Here is an 18,110-nt window from a genome sequence, read left to right on the forward strand (position 1 = left end):
GTTTCTAATGTTCCGTAATGAAACGTCTACCTCGTGACCTCTCACAAGATGCAAGTTTGAGCAGCTTAAATCATTTTCAAGTAATTAAACTTTATTATATCACTTACACCATCGTGAAAAGATAAAATGTGTCCCAATGCTGTTGAAAATAAAAAGGAAAATATTGGTGCTGCACGTGACTTTGGACCTTTTGCTTGCTGACTTCACGAGCTATCGTCATTTTCGTAAGTACGAGTTTCCTAGTTGGAAATTTTCCCGATCAAGTCACTACTGGGAAATTCGGAGTTCATTTTGTTACCCGAGTTTCAAAGTTGGGCGTGACAAAAAGTAGTGCATATTTACATGAACAGCCATTTATTGGAGCATTTTGTTTTATACACATTGAAAACTTATTTGACCGAAATTCCAGAATCGTCAGCATTGGCAAGCTATCTAGATTTCGGGTGAATATGGTTGTCAACGGACGAACGGGACGTTACATTTTATTCAAAATTCAAAATTAAATATATCCGATACATTTGGCTTTTACCAAGAAATAGGCACGAATAAACCTGGTGTCGTCCTCCATGATTCCTATTCTTTCCGACAAAAAAAGCACTTTAACTCGACGAGTTCATACTCACTTCAGAAGTGGGAAATAGGAAACTTACGATAGCATGTGAAGGAACGCCAACGTTTGCAAAACCCCGCCCTCCAAAGATATCAGCCAACCCGATTCCAACAAATTCGCGCGCACGCAAGATGATTGACAGATAGAGTAAGAGACCTTCCACGGGACACCTTTTAGTGATACATGTCAGATAGTAGTAGGGACATTTTGTGTGGTTTTCCATTCCGTCATTTTTCCATTCTGCTTCACCTTTACATGATACGAAACAAGGAAAATATGAGAATATTTACATAGAAGTACGTCGATACAAGCTGATTGTTATATAAGAAATACGAGTTTCCTAGTCGGTCCTATTTACTACTAGGAAACTGAGGAAATTTTGAGTTCCGAGTTGGGCGTGTCATACATTTTAGTATGGCGGAGGGCAGAACGATTGCATGCTGTGACTGATATTCCATATTGATTCCAAAAAAAAAAAAAAAAAAAAAAATCAACAAACAAAAATATATCTCTAACAGCACTTATAAGGCTATAGTATTTTCCAATGTACAATACATATGCATCCTACCAATTTACCTTTCTGCTGCTTCACCTTTACATGATGCCAAACAAGGAAAATATGAGAATATTTACATAGAAGTACACATTAATACAGATATACCATATAAAGCTGCGTGTTTTATACTGTGTAATTGTTATATATATATATATATATATATATATATATATAAGCAAAACATTTATATTGTTCATACAACTTCATATGACCTAAACACAATCATTATGGTCTTAAAAAAACATGTTTAAATCAAATTACAATGGCAACAGGCATAGTAGACTTTCAATAGAACATTTATTTTCCCACATGAGAAAATACTGTTTGAGACAGGTTATTTGGTGGGTAGGTAAAATCTGCAGTTTATACAAGCTTAAAATTTTTCCATCTTATAAACAGTGAACAAAAGCTACACAACTTTCTACAATAAATACAAGGTTCTGTGCTTGATGGTGAAAAGGGATTTTTACTGTCTAACAGCAAGTGTACAATACATGATCATTAACCATCCAGCATTCCACCTTGAAATCTTAAAAAGAACTAAACCAGAATCTGAAAGCACATGTGAAGATCTTAAAAGCCTATTCAATAGTTTATCATCTTAAATAAGAGATCTGATTTCCATCTTGAACCAATATAATTTAATTCCTTTATCTCTTTACGGTCCATAAATAAATTACTTTTTTGTATCAAAAAATGAGAATATATATTTAACCATAGACAACTGTGAGTTGGTACATATACACATACATACATGATTGTATGCCGGTAATGTACATATATATGAACACACTCACACTATCTGATATCAAAGACAAGCAGGGTACACTATGTAGGAAGTCAGTTCATCTGAAAATCTTTTTACACGTATATACACAACCTTCATTTCTTCATTCCTCCAGGCAATTTATTTCACAATAAAGAGAAGAAAAAAAAAACATTAAATTAGATACTATATGATAAAAAAAACATACCTATATACACAAGTGTCTTTACAATATACAAGAAGTGGTTTGTAAAACTTTAAAAAGTAAAAAGCTATCTTAAGAAAATGGCAGTGATTCATTCAAACGTTTATATTCTTTAAGTTCATTCATTGAATCATTTAAAATTATTCATTATTCAGAAATTAATTGCTCTGAATGTACCCAAATGCTAAAACTATGGGTCTGGGTGGTTTAGACTCATCACCATAAAGTGACACCTCATAAAAACACAAATCATCATAGAAACCGCCGCCCTTTCGTGACCCCTTGTCCTAGGAAACATCCTAAACCTGGAGAAAGAAAAAAACTGGACTGAATCTGAAATGACTCCGGTACTAAACCATTGCAGAGCGTTGTGTCTGGATTACATGGATAAACTAAACTGACTGATCAGGAGTCTAGTACCTGGTGCACTAACCAAAATGGCTCTGAGCCTGCCTTAGAAAGCCCATGTGAATGGTACGTGAGGACAGATGTGGTTGGCATTTCTGTTCTACATGAAGTTTGAGCCGACAAAACCATGATCTCCTCGAACTCGGCTCAGATGGATCATAGCTCGGTCGTAGGCCACCTGCACAGACTTCCGGATACTGGTTTTCTTGCCCTCCATCATACGCAGTTTATCTGCCGTATCGTCAACGCCAAGAGGGATCACCTTATCTCGTGGCAGCCACTGCCTGCAGATACAGACATAACAACATGTAACTCACTGACAGTTCCTTCTAAAATCCACAAATCCAGTGTATACTTACAATGGATATTTGGAAAAGCAAAGTCTGGCGGATAAAGCTAAAGGAAAACAAAGTAAATCTCCAGTGCTGTGCTCACCAGGTGCGTTTGTTGTCGAAGAAGAGAACCAGGAAGAGTCTCTCGCCGGCTTCTTCCTGTCTCTGGTCGCCCAGGCGCAGTACGTCGAGCGGAGGTACAGGGATGGGTACGCCATTATGCAGCAGACCCTCCTGAGGCATGTCTGGATCTATGATCTACAAAATAAGAGCAGTTTCAACCATTTATTTAACCTTTAAATGTCAGTGGTTTGCTACAACACTGCGCTAAACACAGTTCACAACCCATTTATTAGACACTTGCCAAAAAAAAAAAAAAGGTTATTTCTCACCAAATAAACTTTTTTTTTTTTTTTTTTGCAAAAATGTAGGGCACTCACTTTTTTTGAATACTAGATTGAAAAGTTGAAAAGAGGGATTAGTAGTGTTATAAAAATGTAACACTAAAATAATTTATTTTAATAAAATAAAAACAGTAAACGTATAATAAATAAATAATAAAAGCATTCAAAATAGAACATTATTAACTAGAAAATTATTTTCTTTGTTTATCTACACAACCGCAAGAGGTTTGGGAGTTGTTGAAATGCTAATTAGTTAAATCATAAAAATGTAAAATTTGAATCAAATAAAAACAAATCAAAATCTAATAAATAAGAGCAATCAAAAAACATTTACGGAAAAAAACAAAAAAATTGTTTACCTGCACTTTGATGTGACCACTCAACAGAGAACCGTGAACATGTAATCATGTTAAATGATAGCATTATTAAATATGAATTTCTCAGGGGTGTTTTAGGTCAAATGCGTTTGGCTGACAAAAAAAAAAAAAAGTTCAGGAATCCCTGGACAAATGAATCATTTAGAATGAAACTGGGAATGTGTATTAATAAAGTCATTTTTATGTTAGGCTCATCTCATCATTATAGTGAAGGAATGATAAAGTTATCTCAAGCCTAAAAAATGACTATTAAATTAATATTAAAATGCTCTCATTTTTTAAAAGTGGACCTATTATGCCCCTTTTTACAAGATCTAATATAAATCTCAGAATGTGTCTAAAGTTTCAGCTCAAAATACCCCACAGATCATTTATTATACCATGTTGTAATGCCCATTTTTGAGTGGAAGCAAAAACATGCTGTTCTCATGCATGTATCTTTAAATGCAAATGAGCTGCTGCTCCCCATCTTCTATCCAGAAGAGGGTGGAGTCTGTACAACTCGTGCTTCGGATACTCTGCCAAAAACTAAAACATCTGTTTGGCTTTGATTATCATCTCTATTGCAGTCACACTCACGTGACATTGCAGTTCTTCATCATCATTAAAGTTTGCGTTTTAAAGCCATATCAGTTTAAACTTCTGATATATGGTTTTCTGAGCGCACACATCTGAATCACACACACAGAAAGCTGGGAGACGGTGTGTCGCATGAGTATTAAAGTACTCTTTCATGTATTATTATTGAGCTTAAATACACACAAGGTTATGTCAAAAAACACACAAAGTTCACATACAGTTAGTTATGTCTGTAAACGTAAACAGCAGGGAAAGAAATCGCATGTGTATATTAGATCTGTGTATTAAAGTGAAAGCAGCGTAATATACAGTACCTATTGCTGTATATGCTATTAATATGAATCAAACAAAAGAAAAACAAAATAACTCACTGCTCTTGATTGAATAACTTTAGTAGCTTTAATAAGAATACATTTCTTACATAAATGCTGCTGTTAAATGCTCTGGTGAGAAGATAAACATGGCGGACTATGTACAACTCACTCAGGGGAGGAGCTAAGCTAATAGGGCAAATTCGGTGCCATTCATGGGCGGGGCCTGTCCCAATGTGATGTAACATTGGAGTAGATTCCTGAATGGCTCATTTTAAGACACTTTCAGATTTATGGGGAAAATAAACGGAGTGAATGGATTTTTACCACAGTAGGGTGGTTGTGTACACACTGCGGTGTGCACACAAAACCAATATAAAAGTGAATTTTGCATAATAGGTCCCCTTTAAAAGATAATGACAGATAACTCTGAATAATGGTCCAACATGCAGTATGAATGTAATGTGAGTGTAGAGCGCCCTCTCTCACCAGAGCAGGATAGGATGGATATCCTCTGCTTTTGGCCCACACCAAATCCAGAGGTTCAGGTTCAGGCGCATCCCCGTTCGACAGCACATCTACATAGAACAAGAATCATAATAACCATTTGCGCACTCAAAAACAAATATACTGACATTTCATTGGGATTAATTTCTTACCAGTCCCAGTGTAGTCACAATCTCCGTTAACAGTTTCTAAGAATGGTACTTTGGACAAAGCAGGTTTCCCTCTGCTCTTTTTAGGAGGTGAGACACTGAAACCAACAGAATTTTTTTTTTTATAACTGCATAAATAGAGTTAACCGAGCTATATAATGCAGAGAGATTTTAGTCTTTTCTTTTCCTCTTACAGTTCTCTGAGAGTCGGAGAGGAGCTGCATTCTGAGTCAGAGCCGCCATCTTTGTGCTTTCTGAATCCATTTGTAAGAGCTAAAAAAATATAGAGAAAAGGGTGTTTAGGAAAGGTTAAATTAATAAAAACGAAATACCCATACCACAATTTCAGTTGTCATGAAATACAGGATTGTCTATGCTTTCTAAAATTAAAAAAATAAATAAAACAAAAATACATCCCACCAATCTCCCTCCAGGCCTTCACCTATTTATGGAAACTGAGATAAAAAATGTGTTTGTCATGGTTATGTTGATGCAAGCATGAGCACATTTACATATTGTGTAAGGTTATTTACAGATAACAGCCATAAAGGTGCAAGAAACCTTGACTAAGTGGAAAAAAAACAAGGTGAAAACCATGTAAAATAACTACTACCCCCACTGTAAATGGCACAATAAATCTTGATGGCTAAACATCTCAAAATGGAAAAAATTGAAAAATATTACTATTGTAATTATATATATATATATATATATATATTTTTTTTTTTTTTTTCCCCCACAATTGCATTTTTGAATCACAAACGCAATTTTTATCAGAAATTTTCCCCCAAATCGTGCAGCCTTACAAGTAAACATCATAAGATCAGTTGTAATGCAGCATGTAACAGTTGTTTTCTTTACCAGGCTCTAAAGTGAGTCGAGGGGGCGTTCTCTCGCGCTCTGGACTACAGCTGCGACTTCTCGCTCTCTGTTTGGCCAGGGTTGATATGGGTGGAGGTGTTGAAGGTTTTGGCTGGGCTGAAGTTTCAGTCTTGATGGTGGTGATGCAGTTTGGTGTGCGTGCAGGGTCTGGGTCAGTGCTGATGGGCTCCTCCCTGTTTCCGTTCTGCATCTGATTGTCTCTCTCACGTTGGAGCTTTGCTCCATTTTTTGCTTTTTTGAAGAGGACGGACGTTCGCCGCCCGACCCCTGTGGTGGGCCGGACCGGTGACTCTGTGGTAGAGAGGCCGTTGATCAGTTTGTTCTCAGCGGGCGGGCGGTCATCGGGTCTGGTGCAGCTGATCACAGGTGCGGTGTCTGTATCGGCCTCTTGGCTCTCACTGTTGAGTTTGAGGCGCTTGGGTGGGCATGGGGAGGTCCTGGGGTCAGATGTCATGGGTCGGAGGGTCGGTGGTTCTTGGGGTGTATCTGCTGGTGGAGGGGACAAAGCCAGGCCTGTGGGCTCCAGCGTTGGTGGCGGAGTTGATTTACAGTCATCTGGATAAAAAGAGGGACAGACCGATGTCAAGAAAATCTGGAATAACACTGGCAAAAAAAAATTCTGTAAAATGTTTATTATTATTTATTATTTTTCCTAAATACCCCATAAAATATACTAGTACAATAGTAATTTTTCTTATTTTGCTTAATATATTTTCTAGCAATAATACAAATAATAACAATAATTATTATTTTATAGTCATACTGATATATAAATCACTAATTTTTTTGCCCTAAAAACATGCACAAAACAATTTAGAGGGTGTGTGAGAAAAGACATCTAAAATTTATCTCAAGGAATGGAATTAAACAATTCCGGTTCTGATTACACTACGATTTACGGTAGTAAAAGTTCATTTTGAGTTATACATGATTAAAGTAACAACTTGTAGCTCATGAGTAAGTCAAGAACAGCTCGCTACTTAATTAAAGTTCAAGACTGATTTGTGAGTATTTTTGACCAATTCACTGACGTTGTGATGTAACAAAAGTAGAAGCATATCTGTTCTTCCATACTGTGACGTACATCCAGGTGAAACAGATTATCGGGGGGGGGGGGAAAAAAAAAGTAGGACGGAGACTTCAATCTATCGATTGTTGATTGAATGAAGGCGGATCTGAATGTGAGCTTGAAGTTGATTGTAATAAAGGGGTGGGGTTTAAGCAGGCAAAATGATTGGAGAAGTCCAACAAACTTCACCAAAGAGTAGTCTGTAATTTCACCGGAATATCCAGTTATGATATCATATATGGTCAATTTTTAAATGAATTGTGCATGGATGAATTATTTACAATCAGATCAATAACATGATCTTAGAAAATAGAAATTAGGTTGAATTTTAATTTTATGGCCGACTCTAAAAAGAATCGGAAAGAATGTATATGTTCAAATACCATTAACGGAACTGAACGTCATGAAAACAATTTGTTTTCAGTATTTAAAAAAAAACAGAAGCAGAATTCTGGAATAATAACTAAAAAGAAACTGAATTCTGAATACCCAATTCTCAACTCCTAGTCCAGTTTTACCTTTATCTGATGACGACGAAGACAGGTTATGTTCACCATCCATCTCTTTGTCTTCATCCTCCTCCTCATCTTCCTCTTTGAGGTCCCCATTGAGCATGTGCGAGTTCCGCGAGTGCTGCTTATAGCGGACGTTGTTGATTTCTCGTCGCAGCAGGCGGATGCGGCGTGTGCGTGCGCCACTCGAGCGCATCGACGTCACCACGTCTAATTTATCTAGCAGCTCCCTCAACTGGTTTTCCGTCGTCATATGCAATCGATTATCAGGGTCTAGCAGCGTGTCGACTACACACACACACACACACAACAATACCAAACCATTAGTAACAAAAGAAGCTAAATTACTATTACACTGTAAGTCAAGTTACTATGATAAAATTATTTACAGAAAAAAAATTTCTAGAAGAAAACATGCCATGTCATCCTATGCAGCTGCTAAGGTGTTGCTTCAAGAAATCTCACTCAAATGTATGAACTTTACCACTGCCAACAACTTTTTTATTTAATCTTATATGATTTCTTGTGAACTACTCACCATCTTCCAAAGTGCAGCGGTAGTAGTCATTTTTGTGTGGCGATTCTGCCAGGTGCATTCCCGTGTCCAGGTCAAAGCCTGTATTCTGGGCTTGTCTCTGAGCATGCCTCAGGATAGCGCCCCCTAAGTCCCTCAGACGTAATGCAGCTTGGTAAAACACAGTGTCTTTAGCATTGTAAAGTAGGCAGTTGGAGATCATGAGGTTGAAATCAGCCTCCAGGTCAGCAACAGAGCGATATTTGTGAGCTTCCAATTTGGATTTTATGGTGGAGAAGTCCATGGGGTGCGTGATGAACTCCAGGTAATCTGGGACCTGAGAAGCCAAGAGCACAGTTTCTGTTTAAGGCTTGAAGCTTCCATTAACATAAATGAGTATGAGAATAATTAAGATATTAGGATTTTAATATAAGAGTAAATTGTTATTTTAGAAATTTAAATGGATCAATCTGTTTGAAGCTGTTGTATAATAGCAATATTGTTATGAATTAAATTGATCTAAGGTTTATAATATTATAAAAAATTTCTAATTCAAATAAATGCTTCAAAAATTCATCAAAGAATCATGAAAAATGTAGTTTCCACAAATATTTTAAGCAGCACAAGTTTGCAACATTGATAATAAGAAATGTTTCTTGAGCAGAAAATCAGGATATTAGAATGATTTCTGAAGGATCATGTGACACTGAAGACTGGAGTAATGATGCTGAAAATTCAGCTTTGCATCACAGGAATAAATTACATTTTAAAATATATTAAAACAGAAAACACTTATTTTAAATTGTGATAATATTTCACAATATTACAGTTTATACTGTAAACTGTGAGCATTCACCAAAAACCCCAAACCTTTGAATGGTAGTGTGTATGAATGTACATAAATATAGACAGACCTCTTTCAAGTTGACAGGCTGTGCAAATATGTTTGCAGTATCTTTCTCCTGAAGTTGGTCTAAAGTGGACCGCAGCAGTACCAGGACCGGAGTTAACTTATGCTCAGTCACAGCCTGGTGAATCTTCACCTACAGAAGCAACACTTGGTTATAGTGAGACACCTGGCTAATTTTATATGGTCAAGGTGACATATAAGTCAGCAGATGTCATTAAACAATCAGTAACAGGTCAGATTACTTCATGTCTGTGAGCGGTCTGTCCAATAAAATGTTCTTTCCAATGTGAACATCCCCTTCCCTTTTAAACTATAATAATATTATAATAGCAAGTAGAAAATCACAGTGTTGTCAATGTGTGTTCAGTTGCACTAATGTAGATTATTTCCTTGTCAACCACCAATTAGTTGCAAAGGACATGGTTGATATGTATTCACCTTAAAAATGTCTTCATCACTTTCATCCATTGTATAAGATGTCACATGTGGTTTTGCCGGGCTGAAAAAGCAGCCAAGTCAAAGCTAAAGAAATGACTCAGTCAAATCTAGCGTACAATATTTGCCAAATCAAGTAACAGTCTGACACTCGTTTTACACTGCGGCGTAACGGCAACAGCAGGCTGGTGATGGTTTCACAATGACAGAGCTTCGACTTTCTACAGCAAGAAAGAATTCTGGGTTGCAACATTGAGTATTCTCTTTGATAACAGCTATAAATTATGAAATGGATAGTGGGAGTGAGCAACTGAGAATTTTTTCCAAAAACCAATCGAGAACTAGTACAAATTTGATCCTCATGGATTTTAATTTTCATGAAGAGGGGTGTCACATTTACACCCACATGGTAATTTACATGAAACAAATTGTTGATATTAACTGCTTAATCGTCTGGATTTAGTAAGATTTACTGAAAGGAAAGTCTGTGCCAATTGCACCAAGCCAAATATGTGTCTTTTTTCATTCAATAGTTGACTTCAGCATTTTATGTTGCTTCATAAAACCCTTATATTGCAAATGATAATATTCATTGGTAGTTTAATGGCGCGTTTTCAATTCAGCTTGCTACATGGGGCAAAAATAGGCTCAGCGCTGCTAAGGCATGCATTCTGAGTTCTGGAAACTGTAAATGAGTGCAGGAATAACTACACACAGGCCTTAAATGGATAGTTCACCCAAAAATTAAAATTCTGTCATCATTTACTCACCCTCATGTTGTTCCAAACCCGCAAGACTTTTGTTCATCTTCAGAACACAAATGAAGGTATTTTTAATGAAATCGGAGTGATTTCTGTCCCTCTGTTGACAGCTACGCAACTGACACTTTGACGCTTCAAAAAGTTTATAAAAAGATTGTAAAACTAATCTATATGATTTGAGTGGTTTAGTCCACATTTTCTGAAGAGACTTGCTTTATATGACGAACAGATTGAATTTAGGCTTTCTGGAAAAGTCTTACGGGTTTCGATCAACATGAGGGTGAATAAATGATGACAGAATTTTCATTTTTGGGTGAACTATCCCTTTAAAAACCATGACACAGGTTCAAAATAAGCTAAGGTACTAAGGAGTTCACATAACTGGCTGTCATCATTTATTTAAGATAACTTCATTGACTTTATTATGCAAGAATGCATTATTATATTCCTAGCGATAGTCCCACTCATTTGCAGTATCCGCTTCATCGGAATTATCCGCACACACACATTGGACTTGGCACAGGTTTTACACACTCACACTCTCATGGCCAGATTGACATATCCAATCCACCTAACAAGAAAAAACTCTAATCATATGAAAAGTTTCAGTATGTTACCTGCTCTCTCTTTAGTTTCTCTCTCTTGCGGATGAGCTCAATCAGAAGTCGCGCTCTCTCTAAATCATGACGAAGTTTCTGCCAGTATTTCAGCTCTTCTCTCACAGCATTCAGCTTTTCATCTGGCTCCGCCTATATGAAGTTTATAAGAGCCAAAGATAAGGAAAAACACATAATATTGAAGTTGTGTTTAAGGAGCGTGGCTTATGGATACAACTAGGGCTGCACAATTATTCAGAGTTATTAATAATATAGTATACAGTATATACTATATTATTATAGTATAGTGTACATTTAAATATACAAACACTGACCTGTTCTGCACTCCTCTGGCCCTGCAGATGCGAATGTAAACGACGAATGAGAGGCACTCCGTTGCGTGACTGACGCTTAAGTAACCAATAGTTGTGAAGTCTCTGCATGAACTGATTCTTCTTCTGTATGATCACATCTTTAGAAATTTTGTTCAATCTGTAAAAAACACCAACAAAATAATTACATAATTATTAAATATTTATCAAGTGTATTGTTTAAAAAATATTTCAAATATGTATACTTGCATATATTTTTTATTTAACTGACTAAAAAATAAAAAATAAAATTTAAATACGCAAATGCTTAAGAGTCTGTGACTGGATCAATATTGCAGTGATTATTGTTTCTAGCATGTTATATGTTTGGCAACAGATCTTCTAACCCTAATTTATGGAATGTGTAGCGTTTCATTTCTTAATCAATCATGTAGGAAGATCATGGCCATATTCCAGGATGAAAACATCAAAATTCATCAGGCCCAAAAATCGATGCACCTCTTGATGGAAGTAAACGTTGTGATGTTATTTCCATCAAGAGGTGCGTCAATTTTTGGTCAAGATCTTGTATTGGCAATGCAAGAGTCAAGCACTCTGTAAAGCAGGGGTCTCCAAACTCGGTCCTGGAGGGCCACTGTCCTGCAGAGTTTAGCTCCAACTAACCTGAACACACCTGCCTGGCAGTTTTTAGTATGCCTAGTTAGACACTGATTAGCTGGTTCAGGTGTGTTTAATTGGGGTTGGAGCTGAACTCTGCAGGACAGTGGCCCTTCAGGACCGAGTTTGGAGACCCCTGCTGTAAAGTCTCCTCCAGCACATCCCTAAGACTTTCATTGAATTTAAAGGGTTAGTTCACCCAAAAGTTCACCTTCGTTCATCTTCAGAACACAAATTAAGATATTTTTGATTAAATTCGATGGCTCAGTGAGGCCTGCATTGCCAGCAAGATAATTAACACTTTCAGATGCCCAGAAAGATACTAAAAACATATTTAAAACAGTTCATGTGACTACAGTGGTTCAACCTTAATGTTATGAAGCGACGAGAATACTTTTTGTGCGCCAAAAAAACAAAACGACTTTTCAACAATATCTAGTGATGGGCGATTTCAAAACACTGCTTCATGAAGCTTCGAAGTTTTATGAATCTTTTGTTTCGAATCAGTGGTTCGGAGCGCGAAAGTCATGTGATTTCAGTAAATGAGGCTTCATTACATCATAAGTGTTTCGAAATTTTAATGGTTCACGTGACTTTGGCAGTTTGATACACGATCCGAACCACTGATGCGAAGCTTCATGAAGTAGTGTTTTGAAATCACCCATCACTAGATATTGTTGAAAATTTGTTATTTTGGTGCACAAAAAGTATTCTCGTCGCTTTATAATATTAAGGTTGAACCACTGTAGTCACATGAACTGTTTTAAATATGTTTTTAATACCTTTCTGGGCATTGAAAGTGTTAATTGTCTTGCTGGCAATGCAGGCCTCACTTATCGGATTTTATCAAAAATATCTTAATTTGTGTTCCGAAGATGAACGAAGGTCTTACGGGTGTAGAACGACATGAGGGTGAGTAATAAATGACATCATTTTCATTTTTGGTTGAACTAACCCTTTAAGGTCTGGACTCAGAGGTGCCAATTCATGTGTGAAAATGAATCTTCATTAATGGTTCAGAGAGCATGAAGAGTCATTTTCACACATGAATTGGCACCTCCAGACCTCCAGTTCTTTGTGATGTACTGTAGTAGACTTTACAGAGTGCTCACCTCTTGCATTGTCAATACAAGATCTTGACCAAAAATTGATGCACCTCTTCATGGAAATAACATCACAACATTTATTTCCATCGAGAGGTGCATCATTTTTTGGTCAAGATCTTGTATTGACAATGCAAGAGGTGAGCACTCTGTAAAGTCTCCTCCAGCACATCCCAAAAACTTACACTGAGGTTAAGGTCAGTGCCAATTCATGTATGAAAATGATTCTTCATGCTCCCTCCCAACCATTCTTTCACAGTTTGAGCCTGATAAATCTTGACATTGTCATCCTGGAATACGGCCATGATACATCTTAAAACATGGTTGTTTAAGAAATGAAAAGCTACACACTCCATCTTTAAGCGTTAAAAGAACCGTTGCCAAACATATAATATTTTGGCCGGGCAATGTGTGTGTGTATATATATATATGCACACCCCTTTCCATAATATCCAAGTATATACCTGTGAGTCGGTATTTCTGGGACAGTGACCAGCGGTGTTGCAACTTTTTTGGACACCTCTTCCTTCTTTCCTTTCTTCTGCTGCTGCTTAGAATCCAGTTTATTGCTTCGTCTCTGCTTCTTCAGCTGTGGCGTCTGCGTGTAGGCACTGCGACCCCTATTAGCCCTACACCCCAAAACCCTCCCCCCGGTTTCTTCATCATCCGACCCGTCCTTCACGGGCGGCGAGTGCGCCTCACAAAACGCAGTCTTTTTCACCGAAAACGTAGTCCCATTCACAGTAGTCTCTCGGACTGGCTCTATTTTCATAAAGAGTCCCGCCCTCTGCGCACAGGTCACGTGGAAGGCCGTGTAACAGTTGGCCTTGTGGCACTGGATGGACGCTCCGCAACCTTTCTGCTTGCACAGGTAGCACGTTAGCTTCCACCTAGCTGGTGGAATGTTGTCCACGCCCTCAATGGGCTCAAGGAAGACCGTATTGGCAAAACACACCTCAGGGATCCAAATAGCACAGACCACATGTGCCCATCGTCCGTCGCTGGTCTGTTTAAATGCTCCGCCTCGGTTCGGGCAAAGCACGCAGTCCACAGGCCGAGAGGGCGATTGCAGGCAACAGCGGCAGAGCCACTGGCCCTCTGGTATGTAGGGAACTCCGTAACACTCCTGGTGCACAGCCAGGTTGCAGATGTCACAGAACAGGATGACGTTACTGTTGAGACATTCGTCATCAAGACAGACGCAGCAGAAGGCATCTTCGTCAATGATGCTCTGCGAGGGCGCTTGGCTTCGTGACTCCAAGAATGACTCCTTTTCCAGACGGTCTATCAGGAGTTCGAAAGTGTCAGGTGATACTTGCGGCTGGCCTTCTGATGCTCGTCTATCATTCACCAGCTCCAACCAGGCCATGTCCTCCTCGTCCATGTCATACTCTGCATCCGTGTCCAGCTCTTCACCGGACTTCTCAATATAGCGGTAGTATGCTGAAGGGCGAGGAGGTGCCTCGACCGGTTCATAAGACTCCTGTTCTCTGAAAGTAGGCTTGGGTAAAGCACTGTGGTGGCTGTTCGCACTTGACTGCGTCTGAGATTGTCCGTGAGAGTTGGAGCAGTGGTTTTGTGATGAAGACGACGACAACTGTTTCACATCTTTCTTTTTACCCCTGTGGGCCGTCGATCGGCGCGGCGAGCTGACAACGGCGGTCACTGATGTTTGCTCACTGTTTTCTTTGTTGCTGTTGCACTCTGCAATGTCCTGAGCTGTCATCTCATCTTCAGTGATCACAATCAAGGGGTCAAAGATGCTGATCCGATGCAGCCTTCCATCCAGGTCCACTTCCACAATTTTCTGAGCCTGGGCGTACGTTAGGGTTTCTCTGGTGGGTGAAACTTTCAGCCGGTAGGGAGAGGGTGAGCGTGGCTGTGATGCCCCCATACCTGATGTACCCGTGTCCGCGGCATCACTTTGGCCTCCGGGCAGGCCTACCCTCCGTCGTGGTTTTCTCATGGGCACTCACACCACGCAGCCCCTTGTACCTTGACCTGTATAAAAAAGAAAAACAACAAACATAAGATTTCTTATTCACAAAACATGACAATACAAATATACAATTATCGCTCAAGATCTTGCCATGCCAAATTTCCAAAATTGTCATTTTCATACCACCCTTGGTCTGGGTTGTGTGTTTGTAAATACAGCATGGTTTCATTTCCTGGAAGTGGTCACAACCCGCATCATGACATGCTAATGATGTTTATCAACTTTTTTATTTTTAATTTTATACATGACTTTAAACAACACTGCTATTGATAAATATAATATTGATAGATATGAACTTTTTTGATGTTTTATCATACCATCTTTTTATTTTTACATCTTATTTCATTGCTTGCACAATTTAAAAACAGAAAAAAATGCAATTGTTTGCACAAACACATTTGGTTAATTATATATTGTGAGAGAAATTTTCTAATTGTATTATGCTAATATGCATTATGTTAATAAAAATTATACAAAAATGTAATAATTTTGTTACATACTAGAATATGATAAAAAAAATTACAAGTTACAAACTATTCAAAGGAGCAAATAAGCCAATTAAACATACATGCAGTGTTTTGTATAAATGTAAAAAATAAAATAAAAAGGATATTAAGCCCTGTAATATTATTAATACATATTATACTAAATGTTATTATTATAGTCTGCCACATTTTTATTTTTTACATTTTTTTTTGCATAATTTAACTGGTCACTTTGCTGAAAGTATATTTTGTTTGTTTATATTTTGTGAAAGAACATTTGCATTTGTATAATATTAACCTGCATAAATTGCAAAAAGCTTAAGAATACAGAAAAATGTCTACATAATAGAATAAACAATACTACATAAGAATTAAACGAAAAACTCATTGTTACCAAGTATTCAGGAGAGAAAATAAATATTTCGATTTTTAAAAATAGTAATGTTTATACAATTAAGTTCTGTCAACTATCACGTGCTATTCAAACTTATAAATCCATACATTTCACAATGAAATCAATATATAGGTATGCAAATGTATCCATTCCTAGTTTAATTCAGTATACGACATTTGATTACACAAATTCATTGGAAGGATTAAGTTCAGGCCGGTCGCCAACTTAGTGTGTTTTTATTTTTGCTGTCCAATGGGCGGGACTTTTGATCTCAAGGCCTCTAGCAATTCGCCCTCTTTCTGTCAACGTTAAAACACATTAAAATTGTATTTCAGGATCACGTCGCCGTTATACATCCTTAACAGCTGCCTCAAACACTTTAAGAAGCATATTACAAAACTTAACGTGGAGTTTTGAGGAATTTGTCACTGAAGTGAGACGACCACCAGAGGCTGCGAAGTTTATCAACCCCACATACTTAGACAACCAATCACAGCCGTCCACCCTCTCCGTCTAGCCAATCAGCTACGAGAAAAAGTATAACACAAGCTAATAGTTAGGTTGAGCGTCCTCGATTCTAGAACGAAACGTCAGCCATATTTACAGTCCAAACAGAACTTCAGATTCAGCTAAGTTTCCCCGAGAACCCCTTACACAAAAATAAACAATGACAACACTGTTACCACTTCAGATCATAAAACTGTTCCTCTGAGACAGCGTATATACGAATATGCTTACTGATAAACTCCGAGGCGATCGAAACGCCAAGGCGGCTAAAGCTGGCGGGCTAGTTAGCCGCTCGAGCCCGGGTAATCAGCACTATAACGCCGCGTGCGGTAACCAACCAGCCGGCTCAGCTAAGCGACCGTTGACATTGACTTCACAAGTTGAATTGGTATCGTACACAAAATACACCATTAAAAACAGACGAATTACCGTATTTTCCGACCACAACTTCCGTAGAGAAGCAGAATCTTTTTGCGAAGGCTGTTTAAGCTGGCGGCTTGGCCGAAAAGCCGGTAAAAATTCGCAGATAAAATGTCCCTCGTCTCTCAGTGTTCCATAATTTCCTCCTGCAAATGTCTTCTGCGCACTCATGAATTTGGATTAATTTTCAGCATTTTAACTTCTGATCGACTCTCAGTTGGATTAGACGGGAGCAGCAAAGCTAGCTGGCTATTTTCAGCTTCGACTACTACAACCGTCGCTGCCTGGGTAGATAGTTAGTAGCTCGCCAGATACACAGGCAGAGCGGAGCGGAGCGGAGCTTTCTGTCGAGATAGTAAGAACACGCCCCTTCAGAAAAGCAGGCCATCTACTCTGTCAGCTATACGACTAATTTAATAAAGCATCACGTTAGTGTTTATTTAACTCATAATGGGGGCTGGAAGTTTGTGACACTTGAGTGTGCTAAGATGCAAGTGTGCTTCCCACACAGTTCATGCCATGGTCAGAGTTCATCACGACCTGTCAGCCGTAATGCATACAGCTCGATTGGTTGGAGAAATGCAGATATTAGGCCAGTGAGCAAAGAGGAGGTACATATTACTAGATCAACGAAACAGGAGTATTTCTGTCAACAAACATGATCAAGAACCCAGGCGTGTACAAACACAGTCTGCATGAGAGAGAGAGAGAGAGAAATCACATTTTCAGTATTCAATACATGCATTTCAAGTACGTTTGAGCTGATGCATGCATTATCACATACAACAAACAATTACGACATTAAAGCAAAAAGAAAAATAAGTCGACAAGTCTTTATGTCAGATTCCACATTTTACAACAGCATCTTTTATCTCACACCAATGTGCTACTCAATACCTTGATGGTGCCATTTGTCATGGCCTCTCAATCACTTCCACAAGCTAAGCATCCTGTCACACCTTTCAAAGGATTTGAAGGTGCAAAAACAAGCCATAAAGTCAACATGAGATTAGAACTGACCCTATGTACTTGTGTGAATAATTTGTCTAAAATCAGATAACTGTACTTAACAGTCCCTCTTATTACACCCCCCTCCTCCTTAACCATCTGTCTTAATTGTGGAATTTAACTTTAACACAGTTTTCACTATTCATTTAATTCTAGGGGTGGGACGGTTCAGATTTCTCATGGTTCGGTTTGTATCACGGTTTTAGGGTCACGGTTTCGGTACAGTTCGGTATGTGCTATGTTCAGTAAAAAATAGGACAATTGTCAAATAAAGATAAAGAAAATAAAAACAAATACTACAAGAAAGAGTACAAATACATGA

At 38.2% G+C, this 18,110-nt stretch overlaps 1 protein-coding gene across 2 annotated transcripts; it reads right to left on the reverse strand.

Moving 5' to 3' along the window:
* Window positions 1–1,444: 1,444 nt before the first annotated feature.
* brpf3b (bromodomain and PHD finger containing, 3b) lies at window positions 1,445–17,275 on the reverse strand. 2 transcript variants are annotated; one of them, XM_051902495.1, is made up of 13 exons: window positions 16,790–17,275; window positions 13,440–14,976; window positions 11,219–11,375; window positions 10,905–11,036; window positions 9,096–9,224; window positions 8,206–8,518; window positions 7,674–7,955; window positions 6,066–6,641; window positions 5,399–5,477; window positions 5,208–5,302; window positions 5,038–5,126; window positions 2,981–3,135; window positions 1,445–2,829 (listed from the first exon to the last, which is right to left on the reverse strand). In XM_051902495.1, the coding sequence occupies exons 2-13, from the start codon at window positions 14,939–14,941 to the stop codon at window positions 2,646–2,648; spliced, it is 3,693 nt and encodes a 1,230-aa protein (XP_051758455.1). In that variant the 5' UTR covers window positions 14,942–14,976; window positions 16,790–17,275; the 3' UTR covers window positions 1,445–2,645. The 2 variants fall into 2 exon arrangements, with proteins under 2 accessions (XP_051758455.1, XP_051758456.1); XM_051902496.1 differs by lacking the exon at window positions 16,790–17,275 and adding an exon at window positions 16,592–16,719.
* Between the last annotated feature and the right edge of the window lie 835 nt (window positions 17,276–18,110).

Source organism: Ctenopharyngodon idella, chromosome 8 (assembly GCF_019924925.1).
Source record: "Ctenopharyngodon idella isolate HZGC_01 chromosome 8, HZGC01, whole genome shotgun sequence".
NCBI classification, from domain to species: Eukaryota; Metazoa; Chordata; class Actinopteri; order Cypriniformes; family Xenocyprididae; genus Ctenopharyngodon; species Ctenopharyngodon idella.